Here is a 20,024-nt window from a genome sequence, read left to right on the forward strand (position 1 = left end):
TCCTGCTCCTATCTTCTATGTTATGTTCCTGTTATTTTAAATTTGATAATACTTTATAATAGGAACACATTTTTATCCTTGCAGTGATGTCTTCCATCTCTTCTACTGGTTAAATATTCAATGTATTGTGGAATAAATATTGTTTTAACTTGTATAATTGGGAAACCCAGAAACAGACAAAATGTTCTATGTAGGCAGCTGCAAGGCTATGAAAATAAAAAAATCTGCATGAGTCCACAGCTATGAAATATGATAGCAGCAGATGTAGAGAGCACACAGTACAGATTTGTCACATATCCCATAACTGAAGCTGATGGAATGTTTGCTCCCCCCTCCACAGTGTGATTATTCGCCAAGCCTCCAAAAATTACATGGAAATCTAAAATTCATTAATAATTCTATGCAGGTATTTCAACAGAATATGGAAATGAAACCACTGGCTTTATATAGAGGCATAGAATACAAAAGCAAGGAAGTTATGCTAAAGCTTTATAAAACACTGCTTAGGTCTCAGCTGGAGTATTGTGATCAATTCTGGGCACCACACTTTAGGAAGGATGTCAAGACCTTAGAGAGAGTGCAGAAGAAATTACTAGAATGGTACCAGAGATGAGGGACTTCAGTTATGTGGAGAGACTGGAGAAGCTGGGGTTATTCTCCTTAAAGCAGAGAAGGTTAAGAGGAGATCTGATAGAGGTGTTCAAAATCATGAATGGTTTTGATAGAGAAAACAAGGAGAAACTGTTTCCAGTGGCAGAAGGGTTGGTAACCAGAGGACACAGATTTAAGGTGATTGGCAAAAGAACTAGAGGTGACATGAGAAAAAAAAATTTACACAGTGAGTTGTTGTGATCTGGAATGCATTGCCTGAAAGGGCGGTGGAAGCAGATTTAATAGGAACTTTTAAAAAGGCATTGGATAAATACTTGAAGGGAAAAAAATTACAGGGCTATGGTTATGGGCACAAGCTGAGGAGTGGGACTGATTGGATAGCTCTTTCAAAGAGCCGGCATAGGTCTGATGGGCTGAATGGCCTCCTTCTGTGCTGTATTATCCTATGATTCTACCATTCATTTTTTATGTGTACACAGCTTCAAAACTATACCATTCAGGCTTATGTAAATTAGGCATTTTCTAATGCTTTGCAGCCCATAAACCAACATCAGAAAACAGGTTTAAGATACAAAGTAAAACTGTTCTTTAAAATAAATAGTAAAATTCGATAGCCCGGGCAGAAATATGAACTATGATATTTGTATCCCATGCGAATAGAAATATAAACCCTTGTGAAATTACAAAAAAAGCTTGAAAATAGATTTTTCAGAAAATGTAAATTTTTGAAAACTTTAATTTTCCCCTTTCATTCATGTTCTTCTCACTGGGAAGCAAAGAAAGGCTTAGCCCACCAATATTTCCATAGATTACATCATTGCTGTTCTTTAGTTGGCTTGCCAGGAGGTACACTTGAGCAGTACAGAAGAAAGCCCCTGGAGAGATTGCCCTCCTACCCCCAGATGACCTTGCCAAGACTAGCAAACTTGGCATCGAGAGGATTCCTTCGTGGAAATGTCAGTCAAAGCTGGGATTTGAACTAAGGCTTTCAAATTGAGATTAAATGCTTCAGTGTTGTAGCTGTTAGGACAACAATATAAATAGTACTCTTCATTACACAAGCAATTGCTTAACATTATTGGAATGCTTGTTGCCATTGTAAATTGCATTCAGACTGGAGCCTATAAGTATTCAACTGTAGTCTGGGATTACTCTGGCACCAATTTAGCAATATTCAAATGGACACCAAAATGAAATTGAACTTACTTAGGTTACTGAACCCAGAATTCATGGAAGAGTGCTAATGGAGAAATAACATCATTTTGTCCATGCATTAGATATTGCAATATCATGATGCATGCAAATAATCAACATTAACTTTTGTGAAGCTCTGCAATGCAAATTGCTGTGTACTGCCATATTACAAAACTGTTATTTGCCATCCTGTCTGAATGGATTCAAGTAAGATGACTTGGCCCTGGTTACAGCATAGATCAGGTATGAATCATCGGACTAAATATAGAATTAGATGTTGCTTATAAAAATCTCAACATTGAAGATGGTAACTTATATGTTCAGATACTTACTTATTATCTCTGTATCATTTATCTTGAAGCTGCAAAGAACTTGATCAGCACTCCGTGCACGAGAAAATCCATTGCCTCTTACCACAACCTGATACGATTCTGTAACAATAGCAAAGTAACACACAAACATTACAAATGCCTGTCAAAACTATAACAAACTGTATTTTCTTTCTTCCTTATTCCTTAAATGTATAATATATGGACAGTTGTATTGAGACGAGCTGCAGATTGTATTACATATGAAGGTGTTTAACACAATCCTGACATCAAACATTAGAGCCTTGGTATATTGCTTTTTGACATTATCAGCACCCTTTGATTGTGTAGCAAGCCGCAACATTCCCAACAGAACTGCAATTCTGTATTTTGTGCTTAAAGAAAAACAATTAGCGCAATCCAATCCTTATTTTACATAATATGCACTCTTATATTTCTCCTTGATATGAGGCAATCTCCTTTTATGTAAGAATGCAATAGCAGTCTTGCTCAATGGTCATTGACTTCAGTCCCCACATTAAGTTTAGAAGTACAATTAATATGTTCCTTTATTTGAATTATTATAAATCCAGCACCAATTTAATGAATTATATCAGAAGTCATTACTACAGTGCTCTATGTTGTGTTTGTGGGAATTGAGACAACCAAAGCAGTACATCACCATGAATAAAATGTAAGTTTGTCAGCAAAAGGAATTGCATAACAAAAGAAAAAAAAGAAAAACTAGCATTTATACAGCGCCTTTCACAACCTCAGGGCGTTCCAAAGCACTTTACAGCCAATTAAATACTTTCTGAAGGGTAGTAATTGTTGTAATGCAGAAAATGCAGCAGGCAAATTGCACACAGCCAAGTCCCACAAACAGCAATGTGATAATGACCAAATAATCTGTTTAGTGATAATAGTTGAGGAATAAATATTGGCCAAGACACTGGGGAGAACTCCCCTGCTCTTCTTCTAAATAGTGCCACGAGGTCTTTTATGTCTGCCTGAGAGGGCAAATGGTGCCTTGGTTTAACGTCTAATCTAAAAGACAGCACTTCCAACGGTGCAGCACTCCCTCAGTACTGCACTGGAGTGTCACAACCTTCTGACTCAGAGGCAAGAGCGCTACCACTGAGCCACGGTTGAATTTATATTTGAACTATACATTCATAAAAACCCTGCCAATAAAATACAATAGCCACCTTACTGTGCATAAATAGTTGAGAAGCCATACTGCTGTTATAACGGCCTCAGTATGGTCTGTTAGTTCAACTTGTTAGCTAGTGTTCTAGTGGCACAAATCCCACAACCTCTTTCGCAGAACGCAGAATGCATGAATATGACAATACATTGAAATGTGCTTTATCCACACTCCAATTATTTGCCAACTTGATTATTTGCCAGAACTTTTGTAGGACAAATGTGCACAAGACATTGCCTCACTACGCAACTTCTTTTGTTAGTTGTATTTCATCTCTCGATGAATAAAACTACTTAATGTTTATTTTATTATCTGCATTATATTTGTCTTCATTCTGTGTTTAGTGTATTGTTACACCATATATGTGTAAGACCGAACATTTGGGTACTCGATTATCTGCCAATTTCCATTACCCGCCAAGGGGCCCCTACATTATTATGGTGAATAATGGAGATTCCGTTTTACTTTCTTTGGTGACTCATTAGAGAGAAACATCTTGTGTTACTCTGTTGTGTGTTTAAAGGACATTTTGGTGTCTATCTACCATAATAGTTTTCTTTCAATGGGAAACAAAAACCATTTACAAAAAATTGAGTTTGCCATCATGTTGCATATTATGCAGCTAATATTCTAAATCCTCCCAAGACTGACCAATTGAATCTGTTTTATTCCATAATTAAAACACAGAGCCGTCAGATATTAAGAGGTGATTATTATTCTATAACTATATCACAATTGATAGGATCATATTTACTTTCTTCTCCACAATATTTAGGAAGTATTGGTAATGAAAGATCTAAACAATAATAATGAGTACTGCAATATAGACAAGCTCACAAAGAAATGGCTGGCACAAGGCAAACAAAGCTGTGAATATAAAAACTGTGAACTGCCCTCTTGTTAATGTCACAGGGTTTAATCACGTCATTATAGCTTACATCTACTGCTCTTCTGATGTCCCACTTGCCATGTCAGCTGAGGTAGAACACAAAACCTCCATTCTGTCAGCTAGCAACCAGCTCAAATCTCTAATAACATGTCATCACAATAAAGGATTCCAGTTCAATTTTACATAAATTCCCTTTTGTGTTCAAAGTCGCAGACCAGTTTACGAATCAAATTCTTACTTGTGCCCAGCTATACATGATTAATATGAAAGCTGAATGCCGAAATGGCTAATTCTATTTAATTTCAGGTTCTGACTGTGACTGAGTCCTTTTCTTCCTTAGTTACTGTCAGATTGTACATTTGTCGATTTTGACAAGGTAGCGAAGGGAAAAAGGTCAGCTCTGAAATAATCGGGCAGCGCTGGCAGCGAGATGGTGGGTTGAAGCTGGTGCGCGCGGGCTGTGCTGTCGGCTCTGCTTTTGTGACTCTGATGAGAAGCTGACTGTTTGCATCCACACCTGGTAGTTGACGTGGCCAGTAGGATGCCACATCCAGCAAAACCTTTCAATCATGTCTATGTACCATGAGCATAATCAAAGCAATGATGCTGTCAACTTATATACAATGCACCTCCAACTCCAAATTGATGGCCTGTTTACAGGCTGCACGTCCTGGTCATTTTAAATCAGCCTTATTACTAAGATAGCAGTGCGTTGCTCTATATCAGGAATTGCAGGATGCAAATTTTGTTCATGAATCCATCAGTATGCAACCAGAAAGCATGAAGTGGCATGTTATAAAAGCAGTGATATCTTCACACATGTCTGTCACAATTCAGGAATGCCATTTTTTATTATTTTTCAACTCTCTCAGTGCACACTCTACATTGACAGGTTGGGCTACATAAACATTTAGCTAATACTTTGTAGCACAATATTAAGAAGACATGCAAGGTTTTCATTTCAAGAAGCCCATATATTTAAATAGTATTCACAAAAAAGTACAGATAATATTAATTAGAGGATTATTTATTCATAAAAGTATTGCTGAATGTTTCTTGCAGATTTCAAATGTACATGCATTCCATTTTATAACCTAAGCAAAAATGTTTTTCTTTTCATTTTAATTGTGTCTATTTTGAATTCAGAGTTGGGGAAATGTGTGGAACCAATGAGCCATTTCTTCATTTACACAATCCACTGAATGAATGAAAAGCGATAGGTTTCTATATATTTATTTTAGTACAGCATTCCTACTGTAATTTGTCAAAGTGTAAATATTACCGAATATAGTAATTTAACACTGGATGATGCTAATTTAGGTGGTTGGGTTCACTTTAGTTTCATTGCTTTGAAAAAAAGAGCCCACAATATATATTTCACAAATAAATAAAATATATATGCAACACATATTAGCAAACTCCACATCAGAAATGTGTATTATTTTTATGGTAACAAAATGAACAAGCTTTTGCTACAACCGTTGACTTTTGAAATGATTTATTACGTTATCACATGCAATTAATCAAAGACTTACACATTTAGTATTGTATAGATTCTATGGGGGTAACTTTAACCTAACTGGGCAGGAAACCCACAGGATCGAGTAGAATGCCGATTGACTTCAATGGAGAGTGAAAAGGGTGGAGTGTGAAACCAACGTTACACCCGATCTTGTCAGTTTCCCAATGGGCGGGTTAGGTTAAAATTATCCCCTATATAATTATCAATGGCATCATTATAATATTTAGACCATGCATATAAACTACATTTTGCCTACTTATTTAATTTGATTTAGTATGAATATTAATTGCAAGTTTTGCGTTACCACGGCAACATAGTTCCAACTTGTAAATTACTTGGGTATGAGCAATTATTTATCACAATACTGTTCCCCCCCATTATTTGTTTTTTCAATTATTCTTAACTGGCTAATTCAACTATCATTTTCACCAGACACTAATTACAGGATTATTCTCTGGCTATGGTTAGTGCGGCTTTGTTCCATTTATATAAATGGATAAACATCTTCTTAGGAATGGGACCAGAGGTTGTAAGGATAAATGGAGATGATTAAATGCTCTCTGGAATACAACGGCTCATGAAGGTCTATCTAAATGTCATGTCATGGAAAGCAATTGCTCACATATTATTAAGTTTTAGTTATTTACTTTGAAGAGACAAAGGGAAACTTTGCTGAACTTTGTTTCAAATAAATTAGGTAGAATACATGAGGTAAAATTTCTCTTGGGAAGTAGTGCAAAACGGGCGATAGCGAATTGGCAGCCTGCTTTACACTGCGCCCGATTCACTATCATCCATTTCATACTATCGCCCAAGACAAATCCCCCCCAGTGATTGGGGAAACTGTACAATGGTCTCCAGAAGGAATGGGATTGATGGGCTAAATGGGCTTTATGCATTTTATACTTTATGTATTTAAAACTCTCATAACAGTTTCACCCTTCTAGACTTCATATTATGTCCATTGTGGTAACTGCCAAGGACATCAGCTGCAGTATAAAACTTCCAACATAAAATACGGCATAGTGGAAAATAGTTTTTAATTTGATTTCTGTGCATGTACAATTGAGGTTTACACTGCTAGCTATCCTACTGTATATTGCAATATAAAATTTGTGTTGGTACCTGAAGTCAGTTATACTGGAACAGGTCCAGGTATCAGCACAAAAACAGCTTTTAGCATGTATTCTACTCAGATAAAACTCTTGGTTTTAGCCTGATCAGCCGGATCCATGTTTTTTCTCTTGTCAGCCTCCAAGCTGAGTCCCATATTTCTTAATCATTGTTTTGTACTTGCTGATGGTGATTGTTTGTATTCATGATATGACTGAGGCAAAAAGCAATCTTAAAACTTTTTGAAAAGTTAAATAATCAGGAAGTACCAAACAAAAATTAATGCTTGCTACTACAGGTAGACTATCCTTTATCCGAAAACCTCGGGACCAGCCGTGTTTCGGTTTTCGGAGAATTTCGGATTTCGGAAGGTGGGTCGGCGGGGGTCGGCGGGGGGGGGGGGGGGGGTCGGCGGGGGTCGGGGCCGGCGGGGGGTCGTGCGCACGACTTACGCTGACGCTCAGCGTAAGTCGGTGGGGGTCGGGGTCCGCGGGGGGTCGTGCGCACGACTTACCCTTTATCCGAACTTCCGAAACCGGAACCCTCTAAAAACCGAAGGTTTTTTCGTTCAGCGTAAGTCGTGCGCACGACTTATGCTGAACGAAAAAACCGAAGGTTTTTAGAGGGTTTCGGTTTTCGGAAGTTCGGATAAAGGGTAGTCTACCTGTACTGTAATAGCTCATTAGACAGTTGTATCCTTTTTTAGTGGATAAGAATGTAAACATGAACGCCAACCAGCTACATATGCAGTAAGGGGAAGGTGAATTTTTTTCATCTGAACCATTAGGTTGTGCCTTGAGACAAAAAGTTGGGGCCTTGCTATTATAAAATATGCTATCCAGTTAGGCATCTCTGACATTTCTTGCAATCCACAGCTGTGTGTTTGATGGATCTGCCTAATCTCATGCAATCTGTGAACACCCCTCAAATATAAACCAATTTATGTGCTTTATGTTACAAATCTAGAGCTGAATGCTTTTAAGAGAACACCTACTATAAACTGGTAGTTGAAACAATCAGGAAATTGATATTCAATATTTAAGCATGGCTTAAGCATGATCTATAAAAATGATAAATGTGTATGTATTACTTTGTTTCTTTTCAATGTTTCAATTGAGAGCTTAATTAGTAAATGTGATTAAATGAATGATGCAAGGTTGTTTAAAAAGTATACAGGTACATCTATGTTTCTCTAAAAGATATTTTAACCACTACAATAAAATTAACTTTTTTAATTCTCTCACATCACCCTTTTAATCTTTTTATCATTTAATGATGCTTTGGTTTATATTGGAGATTGAATACCTACCTCCTGCACAGACACTTGATGGTTCAACTGCTAGAATTTCAATGCAAGATTTCTTAAGAATCTGTAAAGACAGAGAGGACAAAGTACAATTTGGTGTCAAAGAATTCAACTACAAACATGTTTACAAAGTGGTCTTTCATGCATTATATTCACTTCTAATTTTTCACTAAAATTAGACAATGCAGAAAAATATACTGCTTAAAACTGCATATAAGCACCACTGGACTAAAAGCCACTGTGCTATGCTGAGTTGGACCTACCGAATCAATTATGCTTCCTAATGCTTGAAATCCGCCCGTTACTGGGAAAACATGATCTATGCTATCAGCAATCTTTGCCAACTGGAAAAGAAAGAAAGTTCTTTGTTAAAAGAGCATTGGCTGGAGAAGCATTGGCAATTCTTTTTCTATTCTGTGAAGTTTTCAACAGACACTCTCTCCTCATGTTTTCTGTAATAGAAGCAACGGCCGGGAATTTTCTGGAAACTTGTACTGTATTAACGACATATCTACATTGTAAAGCCATCTTCCAGCATAAAAGTCCAAGGAAATGATGGTGTACGTTTTCATGCTACTCCATAATTTCCTGGGACTTTTGCGCTGCTTTGCCAAGACCTCTGCCAAGACCCTCCAAATCTCATTAACATGGCCCCACCACATTCAAAACAGTGGCGAGCACGAATTTCCTTGATTTACACTAGTTTTCTTGTGACATCCAGTGACACAGAGAAATCTAGGTGCAGATGGCTCAAAGGTCACTAGCTGGCAGGATCATTTATGGCTCTCACATAATTCTCAGCCTGGGAGACCTATTCAAACTTTGCAACTTCATCTCTGCAGTTTGGATATCATTTACCTGGGTATTTATTTTTGTTTGTCTCTTACTGACCTCTTCAGTGAACCTGATCAGAGTTCTGTGAGTGTCCAAAGCCAATATTTTTAGGACCCTCACCCGTTAACGCATTCGAAAGGACAAAGTTGCTGCAATTGCCAACCCACAGGGCATTCCCCTCATCGCCGTTATTATGGTCCGGGAGCCACTCCAGAGACTTGGGCGCGGGGTCTAATTTGGCACTCCTGTGCAGTGCTGGGGGAGTGCTGCGCTGTTGGGGTGCCATCTTTCGGATGAGACATTGAACCGAGGCCCCACCTGCCCTCTCATGGATCAAAGTGCCCGTGGCACTATTTCAAAGAAGAAGGAGGAAGTACTCCCCGCTGTCCTGGCCAATATTTATCCCTCAACCAACATACTAAAAAACAGATTATCTGGCCATTATCTCATTGTGATTGATAAATTTTTGGATATCAATGGATAAGAGGATAGTGCGGGAAGGTGGAGTTGAGGTAGAAGATCAGCCATGATCTTATTGAATGGCGGAGCAGGCTCGAAGGGCCTACTCCTGCTCCTATTTCTTATGTTCTTATATGATGTTATTATTATGGAGGAGGTGCACATGCACCATGGCAGGAGACAGCAGCGAACTCACTGTTAACACCCTCCCCCTCCCTCCGCCACCCAATGCTTCTGGGGCCTGCCATTGGCCGTGTCACTTCTGAGGTTTGAGAAAACATCATATAGATTTCATTTTCGTTAAATCAATTAGTAAAACAATGCAAGGTATACCTGAGTTTCATTGAAATCTTTCACACCAACGCAATAAACTGTAGCTCCAAAACTTCTAGCTCTTTCGGCCTAAATAAAAAAAACATGTTTTCCAAATTTGCTTTGTGTTAAAAATAAATTGGAGACTTTTTTCTCTATTGCTTATGAATACTTACTTCTGCTTGTGCACGATCATACAAATTATCAATTAATTCCCCATCCGTCAATGCAATGATGACACTGGCAGCTCGAATTCCTGTAATTGTAAAATCAAAATTAACATTTTCCTCAATATATTACATTCTCAATGGCATTGGGGTATACGTGGGATAACCTACCCTTGCTCCTGCAGTGCTTAACACCTCAAAATAACTCTGCACAAAACGAAGTCAAGGCAAAGTAGCACTATTAGTTCAAACAAATTTTATGTGTGTGTTTCCATGGACTAACAATGAGACCACAAGGGGGAGGGAAGGAAACTGCATCTTGCCGTTAGCAGGATAACTTTGATGCGGTAATCCCTTTAGCAACCTAAATACTGAACCAATATATTAATTTCCTTGAAAAATTAACTACAATAGATACAAAATGGCTACCATGAACTTCATAAACTACAAGGAATGAGTTTGAAAGCAGTTTCATGAACATCTAAAATTATGGAAGGATCTCATTGTCCAGTCTTTCTATCTCCGATCTGCCCTGTTCCAAAATTAGACGTTGCTCACTACCATTTATACTTGCAATGTAAGGTGACCCATGTATAAAATGATTTTCCACCCTCATTACCAGCCCAAAGCTACCCAAAAATCTCTGACCCACATATAAGGCCTGGGTCAACATTACAACAGTAATTACAATAGGTCCTACCTCTCCAGTTCTCTGTCTGATGCTCCCCTCTCTCAGACATCCAGTTTTATTCTCGACCTCTCTCTGCCATTCTGCCACTCCTGCCTCTCCAATATACAAGGATGTTTAAATAACTATCTAACTTTGCAACACTTCCCTTACTTATGAGTCACTTTGTTGGGAGCAAAGTTTCTGGTTTCCATTCTATAAATTAACAAAAATAATTTCCAGTATTGGTTTTCTGCTCCCCGGTTGCATTAATGTGCAGTGGCAGCACCGTGTATAAAAGTCAACGCGCATTAAAATCAAATTTCCCGCTCTCTGGGGAGCTGCAGTGACTTATGGGTGATTTTCCAAAAAGCAGAAAATGTGATTTTAATGTGCACTGACTGTTTCATGCGCTGCCAGTGCTGCGCACTAACATAATCGTGTAGCGGGAGACTGGGAATTAAATTATTTTAATTAGTCTTTAGAATGTAAATCAGAACAAACAAAGCAACTTGTAAGTAAGGTTGATGATACGAAGTTAGACAGTATTTTAAACAAGCCCATGTATTAGAAAGAGGAGAGCAACAGACTGGGATTAAGAGACAAAACAGCAAGAGATTGCCAGAGAGTCAAAAATTTACATCTTCATTCGCAATACTGTGGCTGAAACGCAGTCTGTGTTTGACTATAGGTGCAGGTTGGGTATATTATATTTGACAACTGTCATTTCCAATGCTGTGGTTGAATATTGTGTTCCAAGTTAACAAATGAAGTACTGCTACCAGAGCTGAACACAGAGACCCAAGCACAGTATCACAAGTGAAGATGTAAATTTCCTATTATCTGCTGGTCCTCCAGTGGTCTATCTCCAGCTAATGGAACATATTATTGTCTATACAGTCAGCAAGTACAGGCCTTTACCCAGAGCCAAACACTGGGCATGTCCCAGCTACAGCATCAAACCTTATTCTGTTTAAGATGAGCCCCTACTTTGAACACCAAATAAGGGCATAAATTTTCTGTCGTATACATTGTAATCTGTTAATATAGACCAATCACTTTTCACCACTTCACTGAGTTCCCAATCTCAGCTGCACTGTGCAGGGAAGTGCCAAATGAAGGCCATCATCTCCTTGCAGAGGGGAGAGAAAATAAAAGAATGAGCTGTCACTGAACTATTTCCATGCCTTCTGGCAACTGCAGAGTACTGGCAGAGGAACAGGCCATTCGTTTGCTTCATTGGCCACAATGATGGTCTACTGAGACCATGGAAGGGGGAGCTAGAAAATTAAAGTGTGTGTACCCTAAAATAAAAATTACTTTTTTGAAGACAAAATACAGAATGCAACCCTGATGGAGGATCTGTTCGAAAAAAGTAAAAAAAAAAGATTTTATTAACTTGCAGTTTGAGTTACCCTCAGAGTGACTGTAATTGTGCTAACCATATAGAATTATTTTGTGTAATGCAGGCCGTGTTAAAATTATACTAAAGTTGGGTGGAGGTATCTTATATCTACCATGCCTTAACAAGTATAATAAAAGTAAAAGGTTGAAAACATCAACAACAGTAACAACTTGCATTTATATAGCACCTTTAAAGCTGCATCAGAGGTGTGAGGAAATAAAACAGACACTGAACTATAGAAGGAGATAATAGAATGGGTGACCAAAACCTTGGTTAAAGAGGTGGGTTTTAAAAATGGTCTTAAAGGAGGAGAGTGAATGGAGAGGCAGAGAGGTTTAGGAAAGGAATTACAGAGCTTTGGCCCTAGGCAACTGAAGACACTGTTGGCAATAATGGGCTGAAAGGAGGAGGATGCACAAGAGGCTTGAGTCAGAGAACTGGAGAGTTTGGCGGGGGTGGTGGCTGGAGCTGTAGGAGGTTATAGAGCTACTGCGGATGCTATGGAGGTATTTAAACACAAGGATGTGGATCAAATATGGTCACTAAGAAAGAAGGTTGATGCCTACCTGAATAGTTTTCATGATAAATCTGTTCAGTTGCCTGTAGTAAGTTTAAATGAAACAAAGTTACTAAATAAAATGAATATGAACCTTAAACAATATGTCCTACTGACTGAAAAATAATTACAAATAACAGAACTTGTGCTGTAAATTATACCTTTCTGAAGCCCTCGTGCATGAATGTATCCCCTCCAGGCACTTCATTTCGAAGGGTTTCAAGACCTCTGCGTATGGTTTCCCTTTAATTGAAATACAATTCAAATGATAGCACAAAATCAATGTATTTATCATTTCCCCCTGTTTTTGTTATTCAGGTGGCCTGTCATTTTACAAGGTCAGCAATGAAGACTTTTTAAGTTAATGAAAGTGGCTAGTTATAGCAAAAGCATTCACAATCTGTACTGTTTAAAAACTTGAATGCTCTTTTCATATTTAAGTGCTCCACGTTAAGACTTACCTATTTGCAGTTAGACTCATCAAGGTTGTACTTCTTGTAGAGAATACAATAAAAGACATTCGTAACTGAGGACTGAAAAAAAGTGAATTATTAGTGAAGTATTTTGAATAAATTAACTATATACTTGACAGCAATAATGTTAAATAGACTTAATGATACCTTAAAAATTTCTCAGCCAGAAGTTCAACAAAAGAATATATTTCCATCCAATGGTTTCTAACACTTCCAGATCTGAAAAAAATACAATCAACATAATTATTTGTTAGTCTGCACTGCACAAGTACTGAGGAAGTACTGCACTGCCAGAGGTGCTGTCTTTTGAATGAGACAATGGCCCAGAAATTAGGTTCGGGGGCTTGCCGCGCGTGCAAGCCCCTGATGTGCACTAACCCGGCGCGCCGACATCTGAAGCCTGGGCCTGCTTGGAATTCCTGTCACTGGCCCGGTTCAGATGTCGGCGCGCTGTGCTTACCTGATCCAGTGGCGTAGTTAGTTCGATGTGCCGGCTGGGATCAGGTGAGCACTGTGCAGCCAATCAGGGGAGGGGAAACTTCATTCATGAGTTTGATAGTAAGAACTGTCAAACTCATGAAAAGTACGGGCGCCCAAAAGACTAGTTTAACTTTAAATAAAATTTTAAAAAACATCCCAATAATTAAATAAACTATAAATAACTTTTAAAAACTATTTTAAACAATTAATCAAATTTTTGAAAAAAATAATTTAAAAAAAAATCGGGTCTAAAACTACACTTACCTTACTGTAAAGTCATTAAAAACAATAAAGCTGTGGAAAAAATGTTATAATTTTAAGTAATAGACCACTTACCTTAAAGAATGAAGTCTTTACGTCTCCTTTTTACATTCGTAAAAAGGAGGCCCTTACACACGTGCAAACCTGTGGAAAAAAAGGAATTTCAGCGCGCACGCGCAGACTCCTGCGCACACGCGTTCGTCCTCTGAACCCCTTGGTTCAGAGGACAGGAAATGCCGGTTTTCCGCGCATGCGCTGTGCATGCTGAAAACTGGCACTTCCATCGGGCCCACGCGTGAGTACCCCGTCCGTACTCATGCGTTGGGCCCGGAATTACTGGGCCATTAAACCATCTGCCCTCTCAGGTGGATGTAAAAGATCCCATGGCACTATTTGAAGAACAGCAGGGGAGTACTCTCACTGTCCTGGCCAACATGTATCCTTTAACCATCAGAAATACATTGTCCGGTCATTATCTCATTGCTGTTTATGGGACCTTGCTGTGCACAAATTGGCTGCCATGTTTAATCTAATTACAGTGATTATACTTCACAAGTACTTCATTGACTGTGAAGTACTTTGGGAAATCCTGAGGTAATGAAAGATATTATGTAAATGCAAGATCTTTCTTACTATAATTTATGTCCTGGGAAAACACTACGGGCTGGATTTTGCCAATGGGGAGCTTTTAGAGGCGGGACTCCCACTTGTTGGGTTTTAGTCCTGCCTCCATCAACTTCTGGCCAACACACGCTATTTTCCTTTGATTCACCTGTGGTAAACCACTTTTATCGTTCACTATCGTTACACTATGGTTATCACTGTTTATATCGTTACACTATGGTTATCACTGTTTACACTGTTGTATCACTACACAAGGTTACCTCTTGCCACGCTGTTATACTTGGGCTGACCACAGCTGACTCCGCCCATGGCTCCGCCTGCTTGCCCAGGTATAAAGGTGGTCGACTGGCTGGTATTCCTCCTTGTTGGATCCGATCACCCACGAGGGTGGGCTCTGTTATTTAGCCAATAAAAACCTATAGTTACTAACTTAACTCGTCGCTTTTCATGAACTGTATTGATAGGTATATCAATTTTATTGGCTAAATTTTGAAATGTCTGTACCGGAGCAGCCAAACGACCAGCCAAACGTACAGCCCCATCCAAACGGCCAGCTACAACAGCCCCAGCAGCCGGCCTGGCTGCGAGCCCTCCGACCGCCGTACCTGGATCTAAACCCACAGGCTGCGAATTCAGCCCTCGACTTCGAACACTGGCTGAGCTGCTTCGAAGCCTACCTGGGAGAATCCGGCGTGCCTCCGGTATCCAAACTAAGAGTTCTGACCGCCCAGGTGAGCCCTAAAGTATTTGCACTCATCCGGGACATTGCTACATACGAGGACGCCCTCAACCTGCTAAAAGAGCAGTACCGGAGCCCTGTAAACTCAATGTACGCCAGGCATCTCCTGAGATCCCGCTCGCAACAGCCAGGAGAGTCGGTTGATGATTTCTTACGGGCGCTGCAAATACTCGGCAGGGACTGTGACTTTAAAGCCGTAACAGCTGCAGAATATACCGATGGAAATATCCGCGATGCCTTCGTGAAAGGCCTTCGGTCAGACTACTCACGGCAAAGACTGCTGGAATCAAAGGACCTCGACCTGAAAACAGCTGCTATCCTCGCTCGCTCCTTGGAAGTGGCCCATCGGGACCTCGAGGCGTACTCCAGGTACTGTGCTGCGCGACCCTGGGACTCGGGCCCGACTCCGGCCGCAATACCCCTCGCACCGCCGCCCCTGGGGCCTACCACAGCGTCGGTGTCCCGGAACCGATCGGGACCGCCACCCCCGGTACCGGCTGCGACATCGGAGCCCCGCGATCGGGCTGCCGGCTGCTTCTTCTGTGGCCAGGCGAAACACCCGAGGGCGCGCTGCCCTGCAAGAAACGCGACCTGCTCCGACTGCCACAAGAAAGGCCACTTCGCGAAGGCCTGCAGGGGGAAAGCCACAGACGCCAGCAGTGCCTCATGCGAGTTGTGGGGGCGGCCATCTTTCATCAAGGCCACAGATGCCAGCATCACCTCGTGTGAGTCGTGGGGGCGGCCATCTTTGATCAAGGCCACCGACGTCGGCAGTGCCTCATGTGAGTTGTGGGGGCGGCCATCTTCTCCGCCATTTTGTTCAACGTCGTGGGCGCCGCCATTTTGTTCACCACACTCGACCGCCACCTTGTCTCCAGACCCGACCACCGCCTCACCCGCAGACTACAGCAGCTCGCTCAGCCATACACTAGCCTCCATCACACTTGACCAAGCTCGCCCGCATCACCTGTCCAAGTCCATGATGGACATCAAAGTAAACGGCCACGCCACGACCTGCCTGTTCGACAGCGGAAGCACGGAGAGTTTCATCCATCCAGACACGGTGAGCCGCTACTCCCTCACTGTCCGGCCAACGCGCAACCGGATCTCGATGGCGTCGAGGTCCCATTCAACAGACATCAGCGGCTACTGTGTTGTGACCCTGTCGGTTAGGGGCACGGTGTATAAACATTTTAAACTTCTCGTCCTGCCCCAGCTCTGCGCTGCCGTCCTACTAGGGCTGGATTTCCAATGCCACCTCCAAAGTGTCACCTTGGCATATGGTGGATCCCTCACCCCCCTCACAGTCTACAACCAGCAATTCCTAAACCGCCCACCGCGTACCACCTGCGGCCTCTCCACCCTCAAAGTCCCGCCCCCCTCCCTGTTCGCTAACCTCACCCGCGACTGTAAACCCGTCGCTACCAAGAGCAGGCGGTACAGCGCCGGGGACAGAGCTTTTATTAGCTCCGAGGTGCAGCGACTCCTGAAGGAGGGCATCATCGAGGGAAGCAACAGCCCCTGGCGTGCCCAGGTCGTAGTCGTTAAGACCGGCGATAAACACCGCCTGGTCATCGACTACAGCCAAACCATAAACCGGTACACCCAGCTGGACGCATACCCCCTTCCCCGCATATCTGATATGGTCAATCAGATTGCACAGTACCGGGTATTCTCTACCATCGACCTTAAGTCGGCCTATCACCAACTCCCTATCCGCCCTGAGGACCGCCAGTATACCGCCTTCGAGGCGAATGGCTGCCTCTATCACTTCCTTAGGGTTCCCTTCGGTGTCACCAACGGGGTTTCGGTCTTCCAAAGGGAGATGGACCGGATGGTTGACCAGAACGGGCTGCATGCCACGTTCCCTTATCTAGATAACGTCACCATCTGCGGCCGCGACCGGCAGGACCATGATGTTAATCTGGAGAAATTCCTCCGTACGGCCCAACGGCTGAACCTCACCTACAATAAGGAGAAATGTGTGTTTAACACCTCGCGCCTTGCCATCCTCGGCTGCGTAGTAGAGAACGGAGTCATCGGCCCCGACCCCGAAAGAATGCGCCCCCTCATGGAGCTTCCCCTCCCCCACTGTCCAAAGGCGCTGAAGAGAACCCTGGGGCTCTTCGCTTACTATGCCCAATGGGTGCCCAATTATGCGGACAAAGCCAGACCCCTCATGAAGTCCACCTCCATCCCCCTGACAGCAGAAGCATGCGCAGCCTTCTCCCTCATAAAGGGAGACATTGCTAAGGCCACAATGCACGCGGTGGATGAGTCTATCCCTTTCCAAGTGGAGAGCGATGCATCCGACTTCGCCCTAGCTGCAACCCTTAACCAGGCGGGGAGACCTGTGGCCTTCTTCTCAAGGACCCTCCAGGGCCCTGAGATCCGACACTCTTCTGTCGAGAAGGAGGCCCAGGCGATCGTGGAGGCAGTACGACGCTGGAGGCATTACCTGGCAGGCAAACGATTTACCCTCCTCACCGACCAGCGTTCGGTCGCTTTTATGTTTAATAACAAGCTGAGGGGCAAAATCAAGAACGACAAGATCTTGAGGTGGAGAATTGAGCTCTCCACCTACGATTACGATATCTTGTACCGGCCTGGTAAACTGAACGAACCCCCAGATGCTCTATCACGAAGTACATGCGCCAACGCGCAAATTGATAGACTGCAGACCCTCCACAACGACCTCTGCCACCCCGGGGTCACCAGACTTTACCACTTCATTAAGACCCGCAACCTGCCCTACTCCATCGAGGAGGTCAGGACCATGACCAGGAACTGCCAAACCTGTGCCGAATGCAAACCGCATTTCTATAGGCCGGACAGAGCAAGCCTGATCAAGGCCACCCGCCCCTTCGAGCGCTTGAGCATCGATTTTAAGGGGCCCCTCCCGTCCTCTGACCGTAATGTGTACTTCCTCAACATTATTGACGAGTACTCCTGTTTCCCCTTTGCCTTCCCCTGCCCAGACATGACCAGTACCACGGTCATCAAATGCCTGAATGACCTCTTCGCCTTGTTCGGGTTCCCGAACTATATACATAGCGACCGGGGCTCATCCTTCATGAGCGAGGAACTTCGCCAGTTCCTACTAGCGAGAGGTATTGCTGCAAGCAGGACCACCAGCTACAACCCCCGAGGGAACGGCCAGGTGGAAAGAGAGAATGCGACAGTCTGGAAGGCCGTTCTCTTAGCCTTAAAGTCTAAGGGCCTCCCAACCTCTCGCTGGCAGGAAGTCCTCCCGGCAGCGCTGCATTCCATCCGGTCACTGCTTTGCACTGCCATTAACGCCACCCCCCATGAACGAATGTTTGTTTTCCCCAGGAAGTCGACTACGGGAACCTCGCTACCAACATGGCTGACTTCTCCGGGGCCCGTCTTGCTGCGGAAGCACGTGAGGGCCCATAAAACGGACCCCCTGGTCGAGAGGGTGGACCTCCTGCACGCCAACCCCCAGTACGCCTATGTGGCATACCCAGACGGGCGGGAGGACACAGTCTCCTTACGAGACCTCGCACCCTCGGGCACCCCCGAGACACCACCGTTACCCCCCACCACTCCCCCAAATCCAGCCCCGGTAGACGGCATGCCGGAACCCCATGAGCCTTCGCCGACCACGCAGACACCAGCCTTAACTTCGAATACTACACCTCCGCCGCCGCTGCTGCGCCGATCAGAAAGGCTTACGAGGCCTCCGGATAGACTGACATACCCGAACTGGTAGTACACTTCACCCCGCCGGACTCAAATTTAAACAAGGGGTGAATGTGGTAAACCACTTTTATCGTTCACTATCGTTGCACTATGGTTATCACTGTTTATATCGTTACACTATGGTTATCACTGTTTACACTGTTGTATCACTACACAAGGTTACCTCTTGCCACGCTGTTATACCTGGGCTGACCACAGCTGACTCCGCCCATGGCTCCGCCTGCTTGCCCAGGTATAAAGGTGGTCGACTGGCTGGTATTCCTCCTTGTTGGATCCGATCACCCACGAGGGTGGGCTCTGTTATTTAGCCAATAAAAACCTATAGTTACTAACTTAACTCGTCGCTTTTCATGAACTGTATTGATAGGTATATCATCACCTTGTTAAGCCCACCCAGCGGGCTTAGCAGGCCAATTAAGGAAAAGCCGGTCAACGTATGACATTTCATCTCTCAAAAATTTCTGACAGATGAATTGTCATTGTTTGACAACTCTGTGAAGCTGTCAAACACTGACATTCTCTGTAGTTTGATGAGTTCTTGAATTCAAAATTCATCAAACCTCTTTCTTTAGCAGAAATTAGATGGTTGCTGCATTGGATAATGCAACAGCCATCTGTCATTTCTGCCGCGGAGGTGCGGGACTCTCCGCATACCCAATTCTTGAAGCCTGCAGGAAGAAATAAAGGTAAGTAAACTTTTACTAACACTTTCCACTTATCTCAGATACTCACCTCTCCACACTTGCACCCATCACTTGCGTTCACAGCGCACATTTGCAACCCTCTGACCCCCGCAGTCCCACTGCTCGCCTCGGTGACCCTGGCGGGGTTCGCAGCCTTTGGGAAGCCCGCACTTGTGTGGGTAAAATGGGGATAATGCTCTTAACTACCTGTTAACTACCTGTTAACAGGCAGATAAGAGGCACTAATCCCCTTCCTGCCTCCAAGGAGACCGGGCTCAGCGCCGATCGGCTACCCGCCTCCTGGCAAGATGGCACGGAGGCGGGTTGGGCACCCGCCCCCAGATTCTGCCGATTTTCCCGGCAGTCCTGCCTCCATACCCGCCTCCCCAGGGCTGGCAAGATCGCGCCCTACGTAATACTTTAAAATATATATGCAGTCTGGAAAATAAATTGACTAGTGCTTTATAATACATTGGATGGAACAGACCAT

General features: G+C 43.0%; 1 protein-coding gene across 1 annotated transcript in view; it reads right to left on the minus strand.

The window, feature by feature from the left end:
* Window positions 1-20,024, minus strand: part of antxr1d (ANTXR cell adhesion molecule 1d) — a 116,736-nt gene that overhangs the window by 80,533 nt on the left and 16,179 nt on the right. Inside the window, exons 2-10 of the mRNA XM_085970347.1 lie at window positions 13,172-13,243; window positions 13,013-13,084; window positions 12,713-12,794; window positions 12,562-12,595; window positions 9,933-10,012; window positions 9,778-9,846; window positions 8,415-8,495; window positions 8,155-8,215; window positions 2,139-2,237 (exon numbers count right to left, since the gene is read on the minus strand). Of these exons, the coding sequence (XP_085826473.1) occupies window positions 2,139-2,237; window positions 8,155-8,215; window positions 8,415-8,495; window positions 9,778-9,846; window positions 9,933-10,012; window positions 12,562-12,595; window positions 12,713-12,794; window positions 13,013-13,084; window positions 13,172-13,243 (650 nt within the window). The remainder of the gene's footprint in view (window positions 1-2,138; window positions 2,238-8,154; window positions 8,216-8,414; window positions 8,496-9,777; window positions 9,847-9,932; window positions 10,013-12,561; window positions 12,596-12,712; window positions 12,795-13,012; window positions 13,085-13,171; window positions 13,244-20,024) is intronic.

The sequence above is a fragment of the Somniosus microcephalus genome, chromosome 29 (genome assembly GCF_052327205.1).
Source record: "Somniosus microcephalus isolate GS21.2 chromosome 29, FLI_Smic_1.0, whole genome shotgun sequence".
In the NCBI taxonomy this organism is placed as follows: domain Eukaryota; kingdom Metazoa; phylum Chordata; class Chondrichthyes; order Squaliformes; family Somniosidae; genus Somniosus; species Somniosus microcephalus.